The 17,914-nt window shown below is 40.3% G+C and overlaps 1 protein-coding gene across 1 annotated transcript; it reads right to left on the reverse strand.

Moving 5' to 3' along the window:
- Positions 1-4,072: 4,072 nt before the first annotated feature.
- VSX1 (visual system homeobox 1) lies at positions 4,073-17,278 on the reverse strand. The gene is made up of 5 exons (XM_070947828.1): positions 16,867-17,278; positions 10,184-10,262; positions 7,888-8,011; positions 6,568-6,748; positions 4,073-4,347 (listed from the first exon to the last, which is right to left on the reverse strand). Exons 1-5 carry the CDS (start codon positions 17,276-17,278, stop codon positions 4,082-4,084), a joined length of 1,062 nt encoding a protein of 353 aa, XP_070803929.1. The 3' UTR covers positions 4,073-4,081.
- Between the last annotated feature and the right edge of the window lie 636 nt (positions 17,279-17,914).

The following is a 17,914-nucleotide window of genomic DNA, read 5'->3' on the forward strand; positions in this document are numbered from 1 at the left end:
GGAACTCATCAAATTTGCAACACCAAGGTTTTTGGTTTTTTTTCTGTAGCATTAAATCAGAATCTGACTTCCTATAAATTATTCCATGTCCAATATTTTGGAAAGGTAAAGAACAAGAACAAGATCTTCTGTATCTAGCATCTTTCCTCATACAATATTATCACAATTAACTTGTTTTACCTGGCTAGTTTTTGGAGAAAAATTGCTGGAAAGAAAGAACAGTTGAAAAAGGAAGCCACCCTGAACTCACTACTAAGGACTGGCAGGATATAGCATAACTTCCAAGTAGTGATTGTTCATCATACAAACACCAAGACAGGCTGTTTTTTGTCTTCCTGGACAAAATGTAGTGCTGAAATTAAGTTGTACCAATACTTATTAATGCAAGGGTTCATGAGATACCAGTCATTTGCTGGGGAAGATGGACAGGTTCTTTATAATCCCAGAGTGGCAAGTTTTGACTAGATAGCGTGACTGAATGCCGATAGAACCATGAATATGGAAATTTGATGGGCTTAGTGGTTGATTGTATTAAATATGTTGTTGGAATAGGTTTAGTGATGTGTAATCCCGACCATTTTCTTATCTCATTTTCATATTCTAAACTTTTTGCTTCCTCTCTGTTGACAATTGAGATTTCCACATGGACCACTAAGGATATTTTATTTTTCATTTGGGTGTGTCATTTCCTGCTGTCATCAGCTGGTTTGGGTTTTTTTTCATTCCTTGTATTCAGTTTCTTTCTCACCCTCAAGAAGAAGGGTGATGAATCTTGATCCTCAGATACTGTTTGGTCACAGTTTCTTCTACCTTTAGCCAATATGTTCATAGGAAAAAGCTTTTGTAGTTCTTTTCATCTCACTCCCAGATCTTCCATTGTTTATAAATAAATGTATGATTTATACTTTTACTATATTCCTCCATGGCCAACAAAAATAGCAGGAGATTAAATTCCTAGAAGCAAAGATAGATACTTCTTGATACCTCTTTTGTTATCTCTTCTGACTATTTCCTTGGGTCCTTCAAAACCCCATGTTCTATGACATTTATATTCTTGCCAGAGAAAACGACAAGAGGAGTAGCTTGGACTCCAACCAAGAAGTAAGATCCTTGTCCTTTCACTTCATTATATAAATATATGTGTTTTAACAAGATGCTGAGATTACCTACTACTAGTTCCCAATACCTCCTGTGCCCCAAAGGTTTAATAATTCTTTCAGTAAACTCAGCATGACTCTAAAGTTAATATAATTCTACATTTATAATATTTTCACACATATATTTAATGGAAGATTGGATCATTTTTTTCATATCTAGTAGTAATGTTACAAAGCTCAGCAATTGGGGAAACAATTATTTAAGGATGAAACAAAGATTCCTTTTCTGCCAGCTATTTTTCTGTTGCCTCATCAAAATTTTTATTCTTACAAAATATACTGAATTGACCTTATATGTAATTACTGCTAAGTTACCCTGCCTTCCACTGGAAATTATATGCCAGCTCAGGAACATTAAATTTATAGAATATATTTTACTGTCAAAAATAATTACATATTTTCAAGCCTGGTGCTAACTTTAATTTGGAAGCCCTTTATGAAGTTTATAAAGTTTATAATTCTGCAGATAAACTTCTTCTACATCCAAAGTTTGGGATTCTTCAACATTTTTAAGCACTAGATTTTGTCTGATTGAAATGAAAAAAAAAATGAACTGCTTCAGATTCATTGGAAATTGCTAATTCTTATTTTTTAAATTTTATTATTTCAACTGTTTTTTTATCAATCTCTGATTGTATTCTAATATTTGTTCTTAGAATTCTAAGCTTTGTATGACTATCTGTTGCAATCTAATAGTGGAATGTTTCAATTTTAATATTTTGTAAATATTTCATAGAATTTTTATTGTACATTTTTTAATGTATTCTCTTTTTCCCCTCCTCTTTGTCTCTTTTTTCTATTTTCACTCTTCAAGTATCTTTAAAAATAAACAAACAAAAATGGATGCAGATATTTATGTTCCGTGAAAAGAATTCCTTTCAGTGTCCCTAAGCCTCTAAGTAGGACTGGCGGATTGCATTTTAACTTGGCCATCTGGCAGTGCCTTTAGGAGTTGTAAGCACACTGTCCATAGCTAATGTACAGTTTCACAAAGCCACAAAAACACTAACATTTATTGTGAATATATAAATAAATAGATGACAAATGAAGCTAGATATCCAAAGTGCTTTTCAGATGTACATATAAAAAGATAAAAGGGAAAAGATCAAATGTTGATACTCTTCCATGCAGAATAAGTACAAAATATTTTTCTATGACATCTTATAAAATAACATTTTCTTTCTGCATTCTATGGCTTTTTTCTCTATAAATACAGGTTTGTGTTCAATTATGTATAGTGTCATATAACATAAATTGGATTTATTGCATATTTTCTCCCAATAGAGTTTTGTAGTAACAAACAGAGGGTCATACTTTATGATGAAAACATGGGTAAAAAGAATTAATTTCCTTATTTTTAGAAAATAATATGTAATGAAATTGTATAATTGGGGATAACAGAAATCTATGCTTTTGCAAGCCTTCGGCAATTAGACTATTGGATGTTCTAATGTAAACACCAACATCGCTAATACAAAATCCTCTAAGACAAGGTGAGCAACGTGCAAACATTTTTATGTTGTACTTCCATTCTCATAACCCTTGGTGAATAAAGCTGCTGGGCTTGGAATTTAAAGAAGGCCACAAACTGGCAAATAACTGAGTTCCAATCTACGCACATAATTCCATGTAATAAAATGTAGCTCTATCCTGTTAGGGATCAAGAACTGATACCGTATTTATGCCATGAAAATAAATTTTGTTTTGTGTTGTTACGGACCGATATTGTCCTGTCATTTGTTTAAAGGTGAGGACAGTGTTCTTTGATTTTCAAAGGAAAATATGAGCATTTAACTTAATTATAACTCTATATTAATCCACAGAGCTTTCAAGGTGGTCAGGAGGACTCTGATCAGCATTAAATCAGAACGGTATCATCAATTTACAAGCTTCAGTGCAGATCTGTCAAGCAAAATAGGTTCTTGGTTGCTACTGGCAGATTTTCATCAAGGTTCTTCGTTTCCCTTGTTCTGTGTATCACGTATATTGTACAGTACATGTGAGACATCTAACTGCACTAATGAATATTGCTTTTATAATACAGTAGAAATAGGCAGACGTAAGGTTTATAGGAACTACTTTACATTTTACAAGAAACCTGAGTTTCTCCAACTGGAGTCTAGTGCAAAAGGATACTTGAAATTAAAGGATATTTATTATTAATAAATATTTTCACGCAGAAATCTGTTTCTTATCCGATGTATATTAGCTCTTTAATAGAGAAGGAAGAAAAAGCAGCTGGTGCTATGTTAAAACCAGCTGAAGTCAGAAATTCCCCTACGTCCACTGCAAATGACTATCAGGACAGATATATCTGAGTTTCCAGGCTGATGGAGAATTCTAGGATTTGTATTTCCAACGTATCAGGAGGGTACCAGATAATCTCAGAAAAGTGTTTCTCATTATTATTTGCTTTATCACATAATTTATCTTTCATTATTAAATATCCATATGCAAATAAGGAGAATGATCATCTCTGGGGGGGAAATTCAGATCGTTTTATAATTTTCTATCTTGGTTTAATTTAACAGAAATCTATTGCATATTGCTTTCATTAATAATTCTATTTACTTGATCGAGTAAGATTTGAATGATTGGGTATTTATTTGCCTCTCTACCAAAAATAGAACCAAATGTTATTTTTAGACTTTTGGTGAAAGGTGACTTAGTGAGACATATAAAGAAAAAATATCCAGCTGCAGCAAATTATCTTCTTTACAAATATACAACTTTCAAGTTGTAAAAATAAATTATATCTTGGATATATCTTATCTCAGAAAGTCCCCTTTGCCCGTAAAATGAATGAGTCACTTGAAAAAGACTAATAAATAAGCATAGAACAATAATACTCATATTTTGCCAGAGCATTGAAGAGGCCAACTTAAGTGTTTGGTTAACGGTTGTCGTGTGGCCCCTCCTTGTCCTTAGTGTTCAGCATCTTTCATTTTGGTCCGTGGGCCTCCACCAAAACTCAGATTACTACTCTTCTTTTCCTGCTTTGCTGTACTAGAGAGATCAATTGCAGTATCTTCCAAACTGTCCATTGAGATTAATCTATTAGTGGGGTTTCGTTCATATTCTGTCTGCTTAATTTTGAATTCCTCCTCGGGATGTTCAGATTTCCAGATGCCATTTCCTTTTTCCTCATTTTCAGGCTTTCTTGTAATATTTATTGATTTTTTATGCATTCCTAAAATAAATAAAAAGTCAGTTTTATTATACAATCATCCTGTCCCCAATAGATCAATGCAATGAGGAAGTAACTCAATCCCTGGGCTTCCTTATTGTAGTGCTGAGAAACAGGGAAAGAAAAATGCCCCTTTTACTCCCTTTTTTCCCGACCCATAAATGGATTGGCACCAACCACACTAGAAGAGACATGAAATTAATGCAACAGCTTCTGTTTCACATGGGTGAACACTTCTAGTTTAGGGTGAAAGCTAAAATATCAGTTTTCAGGAGGGGAAGTCTTCTGGCTATGAATATCAGTTTAAAGGTAAATGTAAAGGTTCCCCTCGCACATATGTGCTATTCATTCCCGGCTCTAGGGGGCAGTGCTCATCTCCGTTTCAAAGCCAAAGACACAGCATTGTCCAAAGATGCCTCTGTGGTCATGTGGCCGGCATGACTAAACACCAAAGGCGCACCTTCCCACCAAAGGTGGTCCCTATTTTTCTACTTGCATTTTTAACGTGCTTTCAAACTGCTAGGTTGGCAGAAGCTGGGACAAGTAACGGGAGCTCACCCCATTACGTGGCACTAGGGATTCAAACCGCTGAACTGCCGACCTTTCGATTGACAAGCTCAGTGTCTTAGTTGCTGAGCCATCGCGTCCCTTGAATATCAGTTTAAGCTATAACAAAGAGGAAGCTCTCTCTCTCACCCAAACCACCTCACCTCAGGGTTGTTGTGGGGAAAATAAGAAGAAAGAGTATTATGTATGCTTGCCATCTTGAGTTACTTATAAAAGTAAAACAAGTGGAATAAAAAAAATCTAATGTATACATACATATAGTTCTGTATCTCACTCTACTTTTCTATGAAATTATGAACATTTCTCAAACCTGAAAACTGCAGATTATATGAATATAAGAAATATCAAATTCCACTACTCACACAAATTTAGTCTTCTTATAACATGAAATGTTATGGGTAAGCTATAGGCAGAAAATAAGTTTAAAATATGTGTGAGTGTGTATGTCTGCATGTGTTTTGCACAGACATTTTCTGGTGAGTCACATGGACAGTGAATGACTCACATGGGCAGATATGTGCACACATAACCACCACAACTATACACATACAGATAATCCTCAATTTATGACCACAGTAGCAGCCAGAAAATGCCTCATTGAACAATAAGGTTGTTAAGTGAGGCATCATGTGACTGCACCTGATTTTATAACCTTTTGCGGTATAGTTGCTAAGTGAATCACAGTCATTAAGCAAGACATCAGGTGACTGCAACTTGCAAACTTCCAAATCAACACGTTCACTTTTCTTGTCAAAAGCCATCTGGGAAGGTTATAATGGTGATCACATCACTGTGAGATGCTGCGACGAATGTAAATGCATGATGGTTGCCAAGCACCCAAATCATGATCATGTGACCTCAGGGATACTATGACAGTTGTAAGTTTAAGGACCAGTTATAAGTCCCTTTTTTCAGTGCTGCCCCTGTTCCTAAACAAATGGTCATAAGTCAAAAACTACTTGTAGAGATGCAATATAGGATTCTTGTTAAGGGGAGACCAGCTACCCTCCATTAGTATTAGAAGGCAGATTTAATAACCTCTATAATAATGTTATCAAATGCAACATTTTGAAGGGTCATTCTACTACTAGTGATCATTTTAGCCCCTGAGTGAAAGAAGGAAAAGAATACGTTCAACAGGAAACAGTAATACTTAGCCATTTTTTCACTTAGTAATTTTAACCACCTATACCCGTGATGGCGAACCTATGGCACACGTGCCATAGGTGGCACGTGGAGCCATATTGGTGGGCACGCAAGCTCAGGTCCAGTGCACATGCACGTGCCGGCCAGCTGATTTTTGGGCCTTCTGGGCCCTTTGGAATTTGGCAAACAGGCCATTTCCGGCCTCCGGAGGTCTCCGGGGGGGTGGGGAAGGCCATTTTCACTCTCCCCAGGCTCCTAGAAAGGCTCTGGAGCCTGGGGAGGGCAAAAAAAACGGGCCTACCGGGCCTACTAGGCCCACCAGGCCATCACATGCCAAAAACGGGGGAAGCACAGGGGAGTCGCACACACATGCACAGGGGCGGGGCACATAGAATTATGAGTGTGGGCACATGCGAAACCCCCCCCGTGCTCCCCCTACTTTTGGCATGCAATGGGAAAAAGGTTAGCCATCACTGACCTATACATTAACAACTCTACAGATGCGCTTACCCAACAGCCAAGGGGCACAGGAACCAACCATTCCACTTTTGGCAGAATTGATAATTGATTCTGGAAGTGGGATGGAATGCCTCACCATGGCACCGTAGAGACCATATTCGGCCATCACACTACTGCGGCCCCAACATTTCTCACGCTTCCGCCACTTGGCTCTTCGGTTCTGAAACCAAACCTTTCAAAAGTAGAACCAGAAGCACACATTTAACAGCAATATATGTGTTTCCGTGTGCATGAGTGGGATTGAAATTATTGAAATTATTTTTAATTTAATTTAATACAATTGATGGAAAGCCCCCACCCCCCACCCCATGCATTGAATACTTTCTCCATTTTGGTCAAAAAAAAATTTTTCTAATTTGATTTATATGCCGCCCTTCTCCGGAGACTCAGGGCAGCTTACAGTGCATTAAGCAATAGCCTTCATACTTTTGTATATTTATACAAAGTCAATTTTGCAGGTAGATGCTCAGTTTTGGAGGGTAGGGGGGTGCATCTCTGTTTTGTACCAAACAATAAACCACCATCTGTACATAGAGAAAGTTTGGCATCTCTTTTCAAATCAGGATTCAGATGAGAAAGTTTAAAAGTTATACTCTAGGATTAAATTATGATATCATATTAATATTTAAGGTGGTTTTTTTAACTTCAACCATGAACAACCAATTTTTGGGAATTCAGTAGGCCTCTCTCTCTGTAAATATACCAAAAAGCAGCCGAACATTCTCTATTTCCAAAGATTATATCCACAGGCCTATTTGTATTTTGTTGTTTTTCAAGTCAACCCTGAGATAAAGGATTGACTTGAAAATCTTGGGATAAAGTATGCTATAGATTGCAGCTAATATCTAACCGATGTTTTTCTGTAGATCTCCCCAAGCAGGGGAGAATTATTATTTTTAGTATTATTTTTAGTAATAAAAAATCAATTCTAGATGTGCCTTGCAATAACAGCTACTATAGAGCAAGTCCTTGTTCTGGAATGTCTGCATGATACAGTAAAAAAAATCAAGATGGCAGTCATGATGGTTCATTCAAATCCTTGAACGTGTGAACATGTCATACATGTGTGACACGCACATAAAAATAGAGCATTGATCACACGATCACAGCTACTATCTTGCTATTTTGACCACACCCCATGGACATCCTTGCCCTTCTCCCTTCTAAGTTTTCAAGCCTTGAAAATACTTCAATGTTTTCTGTAAAATCATCTTGCAAACTTCAAACTTAGGTAGGTCTGGAAGAATTTGGGCCCTGAATTTGTCTATTGTATCAAAGAAATCCAATGGTTCTAAACACAAAACAACCTACCTGTATTCTGTCCTCTGGCAGTTCAGTTTTCATAGCTAACATTTCTCTGGAATATACATCAGGGTAATGAGCTTCATTAAAAGCCTTTTCCAGTTCTTCCAGCTGATGGGCAGTAAACACAGTTCTATGGGAACAAAAAAAATACTGTCGAGATTAGGTTGCCTATGCAGCATCTTAAATGAGAAATATGCTCCTGTAGAACCAAATGTATAAAGTAAATGTTGTATTAATCTAGCGGGGTCCTTAGTGCTTGTTGAGATTGATTGTTTTCTTGCAGATGTTTCATTACCAAACAAGCTAACAGCATCACTACTATAGTAGGGAGCAAAAACAGCCTTTTTAAAAAGTGTGGCACCTCTCCTCACCCCCAATTGGATTGACCATAGGGAAAGGTGGTGATCCAGCACAACACTGTTCCACATATTCTTCTGAGTGCCCCTCGGTGTTGAGCACCATGTGCTCCATTGAGCCAATCCAGAAGGATACCATGTTTGATGATATCAAAAGCTGCCAAGAGGTCAAGTAAGTAGAACCCCCATCCCATCCACACCACACCAAAAGCATGACCAATACTGTTTCAGTGTAATACACACAAGTCTGAATGCTGACGGAGAAGGATCCAGATAATCTGATTCATCCACTTCCTCTGAAACTGTTGCATAACCATCTTCTCAATCACCTTCCCCAAAGAGGGGAAATTAGATGCTGGGCTAAAATTGTTCACTCTGGTGGGACTAAGTACTGGCTTCCTGAGAAGGGACAAACCAAATCTTCTTTAAGAGGTAAAGAAAGCCCTCACTCAAAGAAGAGTTAACCATTTCTGGAACCCAGTCACACAACATCCCCGGGGTCACTTTAACAAGCCAGTAAGGGCATGGATCTAAAGAACAGATGGCTAAGCACACAGTTTTAAGGACCTTGTCCACTTCCTCAAGTCCAACAGGTTCAAACCTTTTCCAGATAACTGGGCAAGATTCTCTCCAGGTATGAACCTATAACAAGGCTGGTGTCCAACTGTGAGCAAATCTAAGTGACTTTCTCCAGCTGACTGTGAATAAATTCCTCTGCATGTCCCTGCAAGAGGTCTTCTAAGCCTCCTTTACCCAAGATGGTTCTTACTACTCAAAAAGGGCTACAGGGCGGCTATCTGCAGATGCAATAAGGGTGAAGTACTAATGCTTCACCACCCTTAATGCCACAAAGTAGGACTTAATCATGGTTCTATACAGCTTTAGATGGATCATGAAGCAGATCAACAGGAACAATTCCCAGCTCTCTCTGAAACCCATCCAGGTCCATCAGTAATGGGGGACAGACCAATCTAATGGATCTTGCCTCCCTGAAGTGGCACTAGAAATCAGGGTATGATATGACGATGACAAAGACAACACCAAAAGTTCCCCCAATTTCAGCTCACAAAGCTACTGCTCTGACAGGAACATCAGATTCTGATCAGATATGATCAGATCAGATATAACCGCTGTTCCATGTTGGGTTCTAGATGATTTGGGATAAGCCCATGGTCATCCTGGTGACCATGAATTCCAGAGCTGTCTCAGATCCTCCTCACAGAGAAGACAGGTTGAAGTTCCCCAGAACCATAAGTCTGGGGAATTCTACTGCCAATTGAGAAATGAAGTCAATTTGTTCAGGCAGGGAAGTTGCTGTACAGCAGAGAGATTGGTGAATCCCAACTGAGCCTTAGAGCCCAATTTAATGAACAGGATCTCACATTTGGTGACCTGTGATCCAGCACCCTTTAAAGCTGTAAGATTCCCAGATGATAATCATCACAGCCCCATCCCTACCCTAGAGCTTTGGCTAATGCCAAACCCAAAACTCAGCTGGGCATATTTCCAAACGGATTGCCCACTTTTTGGATCCTACAGTACAACCCAGGTTGGCTCCCTTATCAATGATTAAATCACTATGTGGGACTTCTTACAGACTGACCTGGCATTTAAAAACAACAGCCAAAAAGCAGGGCCACCAAAGACCTGCTGATAGGGTACCAGGCTTGAGACCATGAAATGAGCTGGAATGTAAAACTGGTATAAGGCAACTGTTTTACATTCTCTGAGAGCAGCCCACTTTCTGTCTCCCATCATATCTCCCTCTGTCTTTCACATTCATAATTCTATTGCCCACTTCCACACACATCCCAAAAGGCAATGTAATCATATATTACAAAACCATTGTAACAATGTTTGGAACATTAATGCAACATATCCTAATGCTAATACAGAAGATATTGAGGCTATGCTCCCATATATCTAGCATGAGTTTCTTTTTGTACCTGTGACGTCGTTTCTTTCTCTTGATCTGAGAGTCAGATGCCTTCAGGTTGTTCTTGTCCCCTGATAAACTGTCTTCATCTGTTGAATATATTGATGGATAGCGGGGGAGAGGAAGGGGCAAGGGAGAAGAGATATGTCAAATCTTTTTTCACTGTAAGCATTGGTCCATATAGTACATTAGGATTGTTTTATTTGTTTTCCTTCTATAGTCCTACTTTTAAAAATAATTCTCAGTTTTCCTTTTTCTTAGAAAAATGAATCAAGATTACAATTAAATTTTAAAGTTTTTTTTAAAGTCACAGTTTTAAAAAAAATCTATAGTAAAAGCATTCAACAGTAAAACAACACAAACATACTAATAACCTCTTCATCAATTCCTGATATAGCAATAACCAAGAAACAAAGTTCATCTTGGACAGCAACCAGGATTGGCAAATAGCCAGCACTGATTAAAACTACTCTTCCTATTGTTAGGAATATAGATCAGCCAACTCTACCCATGCCCATGCTTAGGAAAAAGAAATGGGTAGGGCCGTGTATTTCAAACCCCATAACTTTAAGGCTTATGGACTTCAACTTCCCAAATTTCCCAGCCATCATGTAGAGAATAAGGAGTACTGGCAGAAACTCTGGCTGTTCAGTACCAGAACAACAGCTAGAATAAATGAGCCAATTTCTGCCAAGCTAGTGTAGGAATAAAATTGGAGGCAATTCAACCAGTCTACCGAAAGAACAAGAAAAGGAAAGGAAAATAGAATGAACCATGCTGATCCCACCAAGAACCATCTCTTAAGCATAGCAAGGACATCATCTTTTGCTTTTCTACATTAATGAAAGAATGAAGATATTCAAAATCAGAGATTATATGAAAATGATCACTCCCTTTGAAATGCAACTATTTAAAACCACATGAATTCCCTCTAATCCATAACTGGTTTATCTTCAATATCTGTTTACTGGTTTTACCAAACCAAAGACAAAGATCTGTCTCTAATGCAATATTTTCAAAACTCCGTAGTATCTTAGTACTTTCTTTTTCTTCACATGTACACCCTTTAATTTTTCTGTGATATCCTAATTTTTTCAGTGGTGAGTTCCATAACAGTGGAATTTGAATTTGTTTGATTTTTTTCCTAAATATCTGGCATACCACACCTCCATTCCTCCAGAAGAACCAACATGCCTATTGTAGATGTATGACAAGGAACATGGGAAAAGAGAATGCATGAGGCAAAAAATATATAATTTCTAAATTCTGGTGTAAATATTTAATATCTACAAGACAGTAGAGGGGAGAAAATATAAGTCACCGTATTTTAATCCATTGTCCCCTGCAGGAATGCTCCTATTTTACTCATCTCATTGATTCTTTTAAACTGAATATTTTTACATATCTCCATCTCCATATATATATATATATATATATATATATATATATATATATATATATATATATATATATATATATATTGTATATATAGTGTATATATGTAGGTCTTTGGTTATTCGGGTTTTCTCCCGCGTAAAATTGGAGTTGTCTTGGCAACGTTTCGACGAAGTCTCATTCGTCATCTTCAGGCTGGTGTTCTCGGCTTCGTGCTTCTAGGAGCAATGTGTGTGATCGCAGCTGTTTCTTCCTTTTAACTGCCAGTGGGGGTGTGAACTGATTAGGTGGGAGCTTGGCTGTGTTCTGATTGGGTGGAGGTGTGTTCTGATTGGTTGGGGGTTTGGCTGTGCTCTGATTGGATGGGGGGTTGGCTGTGCTCTGATTGGATGGGTGTGTGTTCTGTTTAGGTGGGGGCTTGGTTGTGCTCGGGTTAGTCTGAGTAGCAGGGGGATTTGAGCTGGTGAGCTGTGTTGTTGTTGTTTGGCTTCGTGTTCGTGGCCGTGCCATCTCTTCATGTTGGGTGTCAGTCTGCTTCATGTATGGATTGGAGGGGTTTAAAGTGGCTAATGATGCAGCTGTGGTCTGACTTCTGGTCCGTGTTCGTGCCTGATCATCAGTGTGGGTTTGAATCTGCTTTCTGCGTGGATGTGTGGTGGTTACATCCTGTGTGGCTCTCGTGAGTGTGGGTCTGTTGTCATTCTTTGAGTTAGGGACTCGTTTGTCAATAAGGGCGGGTTTCCAAATGGCTGGTAGGCGGGAGGTATCATTTTGTTTATTCATGCTGTGTGGACGTTTTTCTATCTCGATGGCTTCTCTAATTATTCTGTTGTTGAAGTGTTCAGTTTTGGCGATAGTTCTGGTCTTTTTAAAGTCAATATCATGTCCTGTGGCTTTGAGGTGTTGGACCAGGGAAGAAGTTGGTTCCTCTTTTCTAACTGAGTTCTTGTGTTCTTCAATGCGTGCACTTATTCTTCTGTTGGTTTGTCCGATGTATGTAGTGGGGCAGGCGGTGCATGGGATTTCATATACTCCTTGATTTTCTAACTCAATTTTGTCTTTGGGGTTTCTTAGGATGGTGGATATTTTTCGGTTTGTGCAGAATGCTGTCTTGATGTTGTGTTTGTGGAGGATTTTGCTGATTCTGTCTGTGGTGCCTTTTATGTATGGGAGGAGGGCTTTGCCGTTTTCTTGTTCTCTGTCTTGGATTTTAGTGGGGATTTCTTTTTGGATTAGGTTGGTGATCTTATTTCTTTGGAATCCATTGGATGTTAGTACGTTAGTGAGAGTGTGTAGTTCGGTTTTTAGGTGTTGTTCGTCAGCTAAGCGTTTTGTTCTGGAAATGAGTGTCTTGGCTACGGAGTTGATCTGTGCTGGGTGTGAGAGTGTGTGCAGATAGCGGTTTGTGTGTGTTTTCTTCTGGTAGATGGTGTGTCCTAGGGAGCCATTGGATTTTTTGTAGACTAAGACATCCAGGAAGGGAATATAGTGTGTGTGTGTGTGTGTGTGTGTGTGTGTGTGTGTGTATATACACATACATATATATATTCTCTTACATGTAAATATCTTGCTGTTCAGAAAGTTATGAAGTTTGCTACATAACATGTAGTGTGGGAGATCAAAGCTAAATAGATTGAGGAAGAGATAAGGCTATCAATGGCTAATGAATATAATGGCTGTATCTTACTCTCAATATCAGAGAAAGTATTTTTAAATTAACCACTTTGAGTTGGCGGTACAGAAATGTGGAGCACAAATCAAACAAATAATAATAAACTGTTTCTGAACACCAGCTGCTGGGAAACAATAGCAGGAAGAAGCCACTGGGCTCATGTCCTGCTTGTGGACTTTCCATGGATATTTATGGAATACTGGGTCTTTAGATCTTTGGTCTACCTTATGTTCTACAGAGTGGCTGTTTATATCAGCCAGGCAGTTCCTTATTCAAATTGATTTTAGACTTGATCTAATTTTCACTACTAAGCCCTGAAATTTGTGAAGTAGAAAGAGAGAGGGACAGAGTCATTGGACATGTAGTTTTTCACTATCCAAATCCTAAACATCTCCTTGGGTATTTTTATTGTCAGGAATTGACTTCCTTGTCAAAAGGCACTGTTAATGGAAATGAACTCTAGATTACGTATAGAGTTGACCACCTACAGACATGTGAGATCATATGAAGTGGATTAAGAATGGTAGTGCAGAGTTTGGTGGAACAAGTCATTAATTTCTCAAACACACACTCATATGCACTGAAGTTCAAGTTTATCTCACAAATATTCTAGAAATTTGGCCTGTAAACCATGTGCATGTTGTCTTGACTGAGTACACATATCCAATTGAACTCAATGGACATTGCTTAAAAACTGACCAAACAGAATTGTTATATTAATTTCAAAATGGTAGGGGTTGACTATTGTTACTTAAAAGCAAAGGAAGTTCCATTCCCCTCGCCTCAGACTGTTTATCACCTTTATCGCCTTTAAGTCTTTCATACTTCAGAAGAAGAATATCTCCATGTTTTTAGATAGCTCCAATGGGGGGAAAAGATATTTAGAGCTACATTTATTAGATACAAGAAGCACAGCCTTGTAATCCTTGTTCAAACTACCAAGCTCCCATCCGGCTATGGTGAAGACCATATTTCTTGGCCTAAAACACAGGACAAGAATTATAAATTTAAAATGCTTCTCTTAGGTCTTTTCCCCGCTTACAGTTTACCATGATACAATCATACCCAAACAACACATTAACCTTGTCTCCAGCTATGAGTGAAACAGATTTAAACTGTCACTAGACATACCCATCTGCAAGCGCTATTTCCCCACCCAAACACTATACCAGCACAGCTTCAGTTTATGTGTAGTATTTTGAGATGAATTGTAGGTGTAACAAAATGTGTACTTTGGAAATACTGAAAAGTATGGTGATGATCTTTCCTCTGTTTGGTAGCTATTTTTTTCCTGGACCTTTTTTCCTCCTCTATTATGTTTGTTTATTGAAATCTTTTTATACCAATTACTGTCTTCATTCCATATTTTTATATAGCTCAATTTTGCCTCAGACTAGAGAACTCTTTTATTTGGGGAAGAACAGGGGGTATTTTTAAGCATTCTGTTTTAACGGTATTCTGAAATACATCTTTATCTTAAGATGCAGCAAGCCCACTTTTCTACATTTCAGTGTCCTCAAATTAGTGTTGCACTGAATTTTTGTTATTTGTTTGCCAGTTTCCCTATATTTGTCAGTTTCAATCTTTTCCCCTCTTCCCATGAAGTGATGGAGCTGCTTATTCAGCAGCTTGTCAATTTTTGTTATCCGCTAGACCAGACCTAGCTAGTTGCAAAACAGGACAAGGTCTGTCTTCCTCCTCCTTGGGTAATTTTTGCTCTGTTGTCTTTCCATATGTTTCTTCATTTTGCATTATTTTCAGCTGGGAAATGCCCAATGGGGGTATGGAAAGAAAGGCAAACAAACCAGCCTAGAGAACTTGATGTAGAGTTTTGAAGTCAGTCCCCCTCCAATCTTGCTGCAGTAATCTGATTTTTTCCCCTGTTTAGTGATTTGTTGTAAGATGAAAATCGATCACTTTGCCTGACACATCACATCATCTTGCCTGACACTCGGTCACAAATTTCTTGCATATTATAATATGCAACAGAAGTAGGACAGAAATCAGCAAGGGGGATGGCAAATTTTACTCCAGCATTACTTTAAAATACCGGTAGACATCAGGTTACAGTGGCAGTTGGGATTGGAATTTAATGCAGTCGTAAAGCATGATGTCATATGACTGCACCACTGAGTAGCAGCAATTCCAGCAGTCCCAGGTGTCTTTGTATCCCCAGAACTGAGTTATTAAGCAGGAAGAAGCAGGAATCCCAGGCAAGCAGGTTGGTGGGTAAAAGTTACCGGTTAGCGCTAGCAACAGGGAGGCAGGTGCTTGTGGGTGGATGCAAGAGAGCATGTGCAGGTGCCATGAGCAGGTGTGCTATGGGTGGGCACTAGGGAGCAAAGGTGGGTACTGCAGGAGAAGTGGATGCAGCAGACAGGCATTCAGGGGTCAACAGTCATAAATTTGGGCTGGCCTGAATTTTGATCACATGATTTGGAGGGGTGCTGTGATGGCTAGCACTTTGAGGATTGATTGTAAGTCCATCTTTAAGCCCCATTATATAACTTTGAACAGTCACTTAATGAATGGACATAATTGAAGAACTACCTAGAATTATTCTCTTCCCCTTTCTCCCATTCTGACATAATCCTAGGATAACATCAAAAAATCTGTTGGGTTTTGTTACTTTAGTGGTGAGTGAGGTATTTGGCAGGGACAGAAAACAAAGGCAATAAGAGAAAGGGATTTGGACTGGTAATGGCAGGTTTTTTTTTCTGATTCAAGAATAGATAAAATTTTATCAGTGGGGAAAGGTCTAAGACAGAAGGGCAGAGTTAAAAGAAGCTAGCCACACTTTTATGAGCACAGCAGGTATTATTAACAGGCCTACAATCCACAGGAATCAACAGGAAATCTCTGTGCCACTGTCTCAGATATGCAGCAAGTACCAAGCAGGTTGCATTTCATAATTCATACTGCTTTTAAAGGCACACATTATTTAGGCATTTTAAAAATACCCCTTTTACATGCCAGATACATCCATTTATTGTGGAATTTGTGAATTTAGTTCTCATGTGCATTAAATACTGAAAAGGGGTGGGTTTTTTTTTTTTTCAGCAGTAGCAATAACGAACTCCATCTAAAAAGTATGGGAGATGTACACTATTCTTCCTGAAAATATCCATGTTTGTTTGCCAGAGACTCGTGTGTGTGTGTGTGTGTGTGTGTGTGTGTGTGTGTGTGTGTTCTTTTGCCTTATGCATACATGTACTTGTGTCATGGATTTCTTTGACCTTTATGGTGCCATAAAATAGGGTTTCTAAATGTAATTTTGGACTTTAGTGATGTGGTATTCAAATGCACACCTTGTGGTCCCAGGCTGTCAAGTCAACCATTACGCTTACTAGAGGTTTGGAAATAAAGAACAGCAGATCCTCAGGGCGAGATTGGATCCCGCAGGGTTTTTCTTCTCAACCCGCGGTGGGGGGGGGCGGAGAAACCGCTTCTCTCCAGCTACTGTGAACCCTCTGTCCCCAACAGATCCCTCCGAAGGTGTTGGCCCCAGGCGACATAGGGGCGGGGGAGGGGGGGCGCCTGGTTGGGGAATCAGGGCTGCAAAGTTGCTCGGCAAGTCGCTTTCTCCGCCAGCGTGAGAGACCCAAGTCAGGGGCGGAATCGCTTACCGGAGACGGTCAACTTGGGCTTCTCGGCTTCCGGCCCGTACCGGGGGTGCTGATGCTGGTGCTCCGAGCGAGGCTGGAGGAAGGGGAGGTGCGCCGGCAGGAGACGAGGCGCCCCCGCGGGCTGCTGGGTGGCAAAGCCGCAGAGGAAGCCCAAGCCCAGCGGCAAGGGAGCGTCTCCGCCTCCGCCTCCGCCTCCTCCTCCTCGGCCCGCAGCTGGCCCGCCGCCTTCGCAGCTCGAGCCGGCCGGCGGCTGCAGCTCCGCCTCCAAGCCCAGGAGGTCGGTGATGGCGAAGCCCTTGGAGCGCAAGCCGGCCGGGCTCCCCAAGCGCGCCTTCTCGTGGCCACAGGCGCTGCTGGGAGCCAGCGCGTTTCCCTTGGCTTTGCCCTCCGGGAGCTCCTCGCGGCCCGTCATGCTGCCGCCGCCGCCGGTTGGGAAGGGGGAAGAGGCTCTCGGGCCGGGGCTTTATATCCCGCGCTCATCGGCGCCTGGATCCAATCAGAGGGGAAATGTGGGGAGCGACGGCGAAGGGGGGGGGGGGACGACGGGCGCGCGGGGCAGCAACTGGTTCCCAATCCCGGATAATTAATTGCCACCTATTTGCCCGCAATCCGATCACCCTTTTCGCCCCGCCCCGCCTCCCCCCTCTTGCTGCCAGGACAGATTTCACTCCGCGTCGGAGCCGCTCTGAGCAAGGGCCCTCTGGGCTTTCATTGGGGCGGCGTAGGGGGGGGGGGGCGCTCCGCTTCTTCTCCCTCCCTTCGGCGTTGGGGGAAGGCGGGCAGAGCTCGCAGCCGTCCACAAAGCGGCGAAGGCAGGGGCTAGCAATGCCGATGGTTACCCCGCGACGCTGGCCTCTCAGCAGCCCTGGATAGATTCACCCGGCTGAAGAGATTCCTTTCTGGATCTTTCCTGCACAAACAACAGCACATTTCTTCACCGGAAAAGTAGGAAAAGTGTCAGATGTAAATGCCTTATTCTCTAATGTGTAAATAATGTATATATGGAACATCAGGGGTTAACTTATTACTTGAGCTTTAATGTATTCAT

The sequence above is a fragment of the Pituophis catenifer genome, unplaced genomic scaffold (assembly GCF_029215685.1).
Source record: "Pituophis catenifer annectens isolate HBS135680 unplaced genomic scaffold, rPitCat1.0.hap2 SCAF_1, whole genome shotgun sequence".
Classification (NCBI taxonomy): domain Eukaryota; kingdom Metazoa; phylum Chordata; class Lepidosauria; order Squamata; family Colubridae; genus Pituophis; species Pituophis catenifer.

Bases quoted from the DNA above. Each gene is read 5' to 3' on its own strand.
- VSX1 (XM_070947828.1), bottom strand. From the start codon at position 17,278: ATGACGGGCCGCGAGGAGCTCCCGGAGGGCAAAGCCAAGGGAAACGCG. The intron at 10,263-16,866 runs GTAAGCGATTCC...TATATTCAACAG, and splicing joins GCCCAAGTTGACCGTCTCCG to ATGAAGACAGTTTATCAGGG. The intron at 8,012-10,183 runs GTACAAAAAGAA...TTGTTCCCATAG, and splicing joins AGAAAGAAACGACGTCACAG to AACTGTGTTTACTGCCCATC.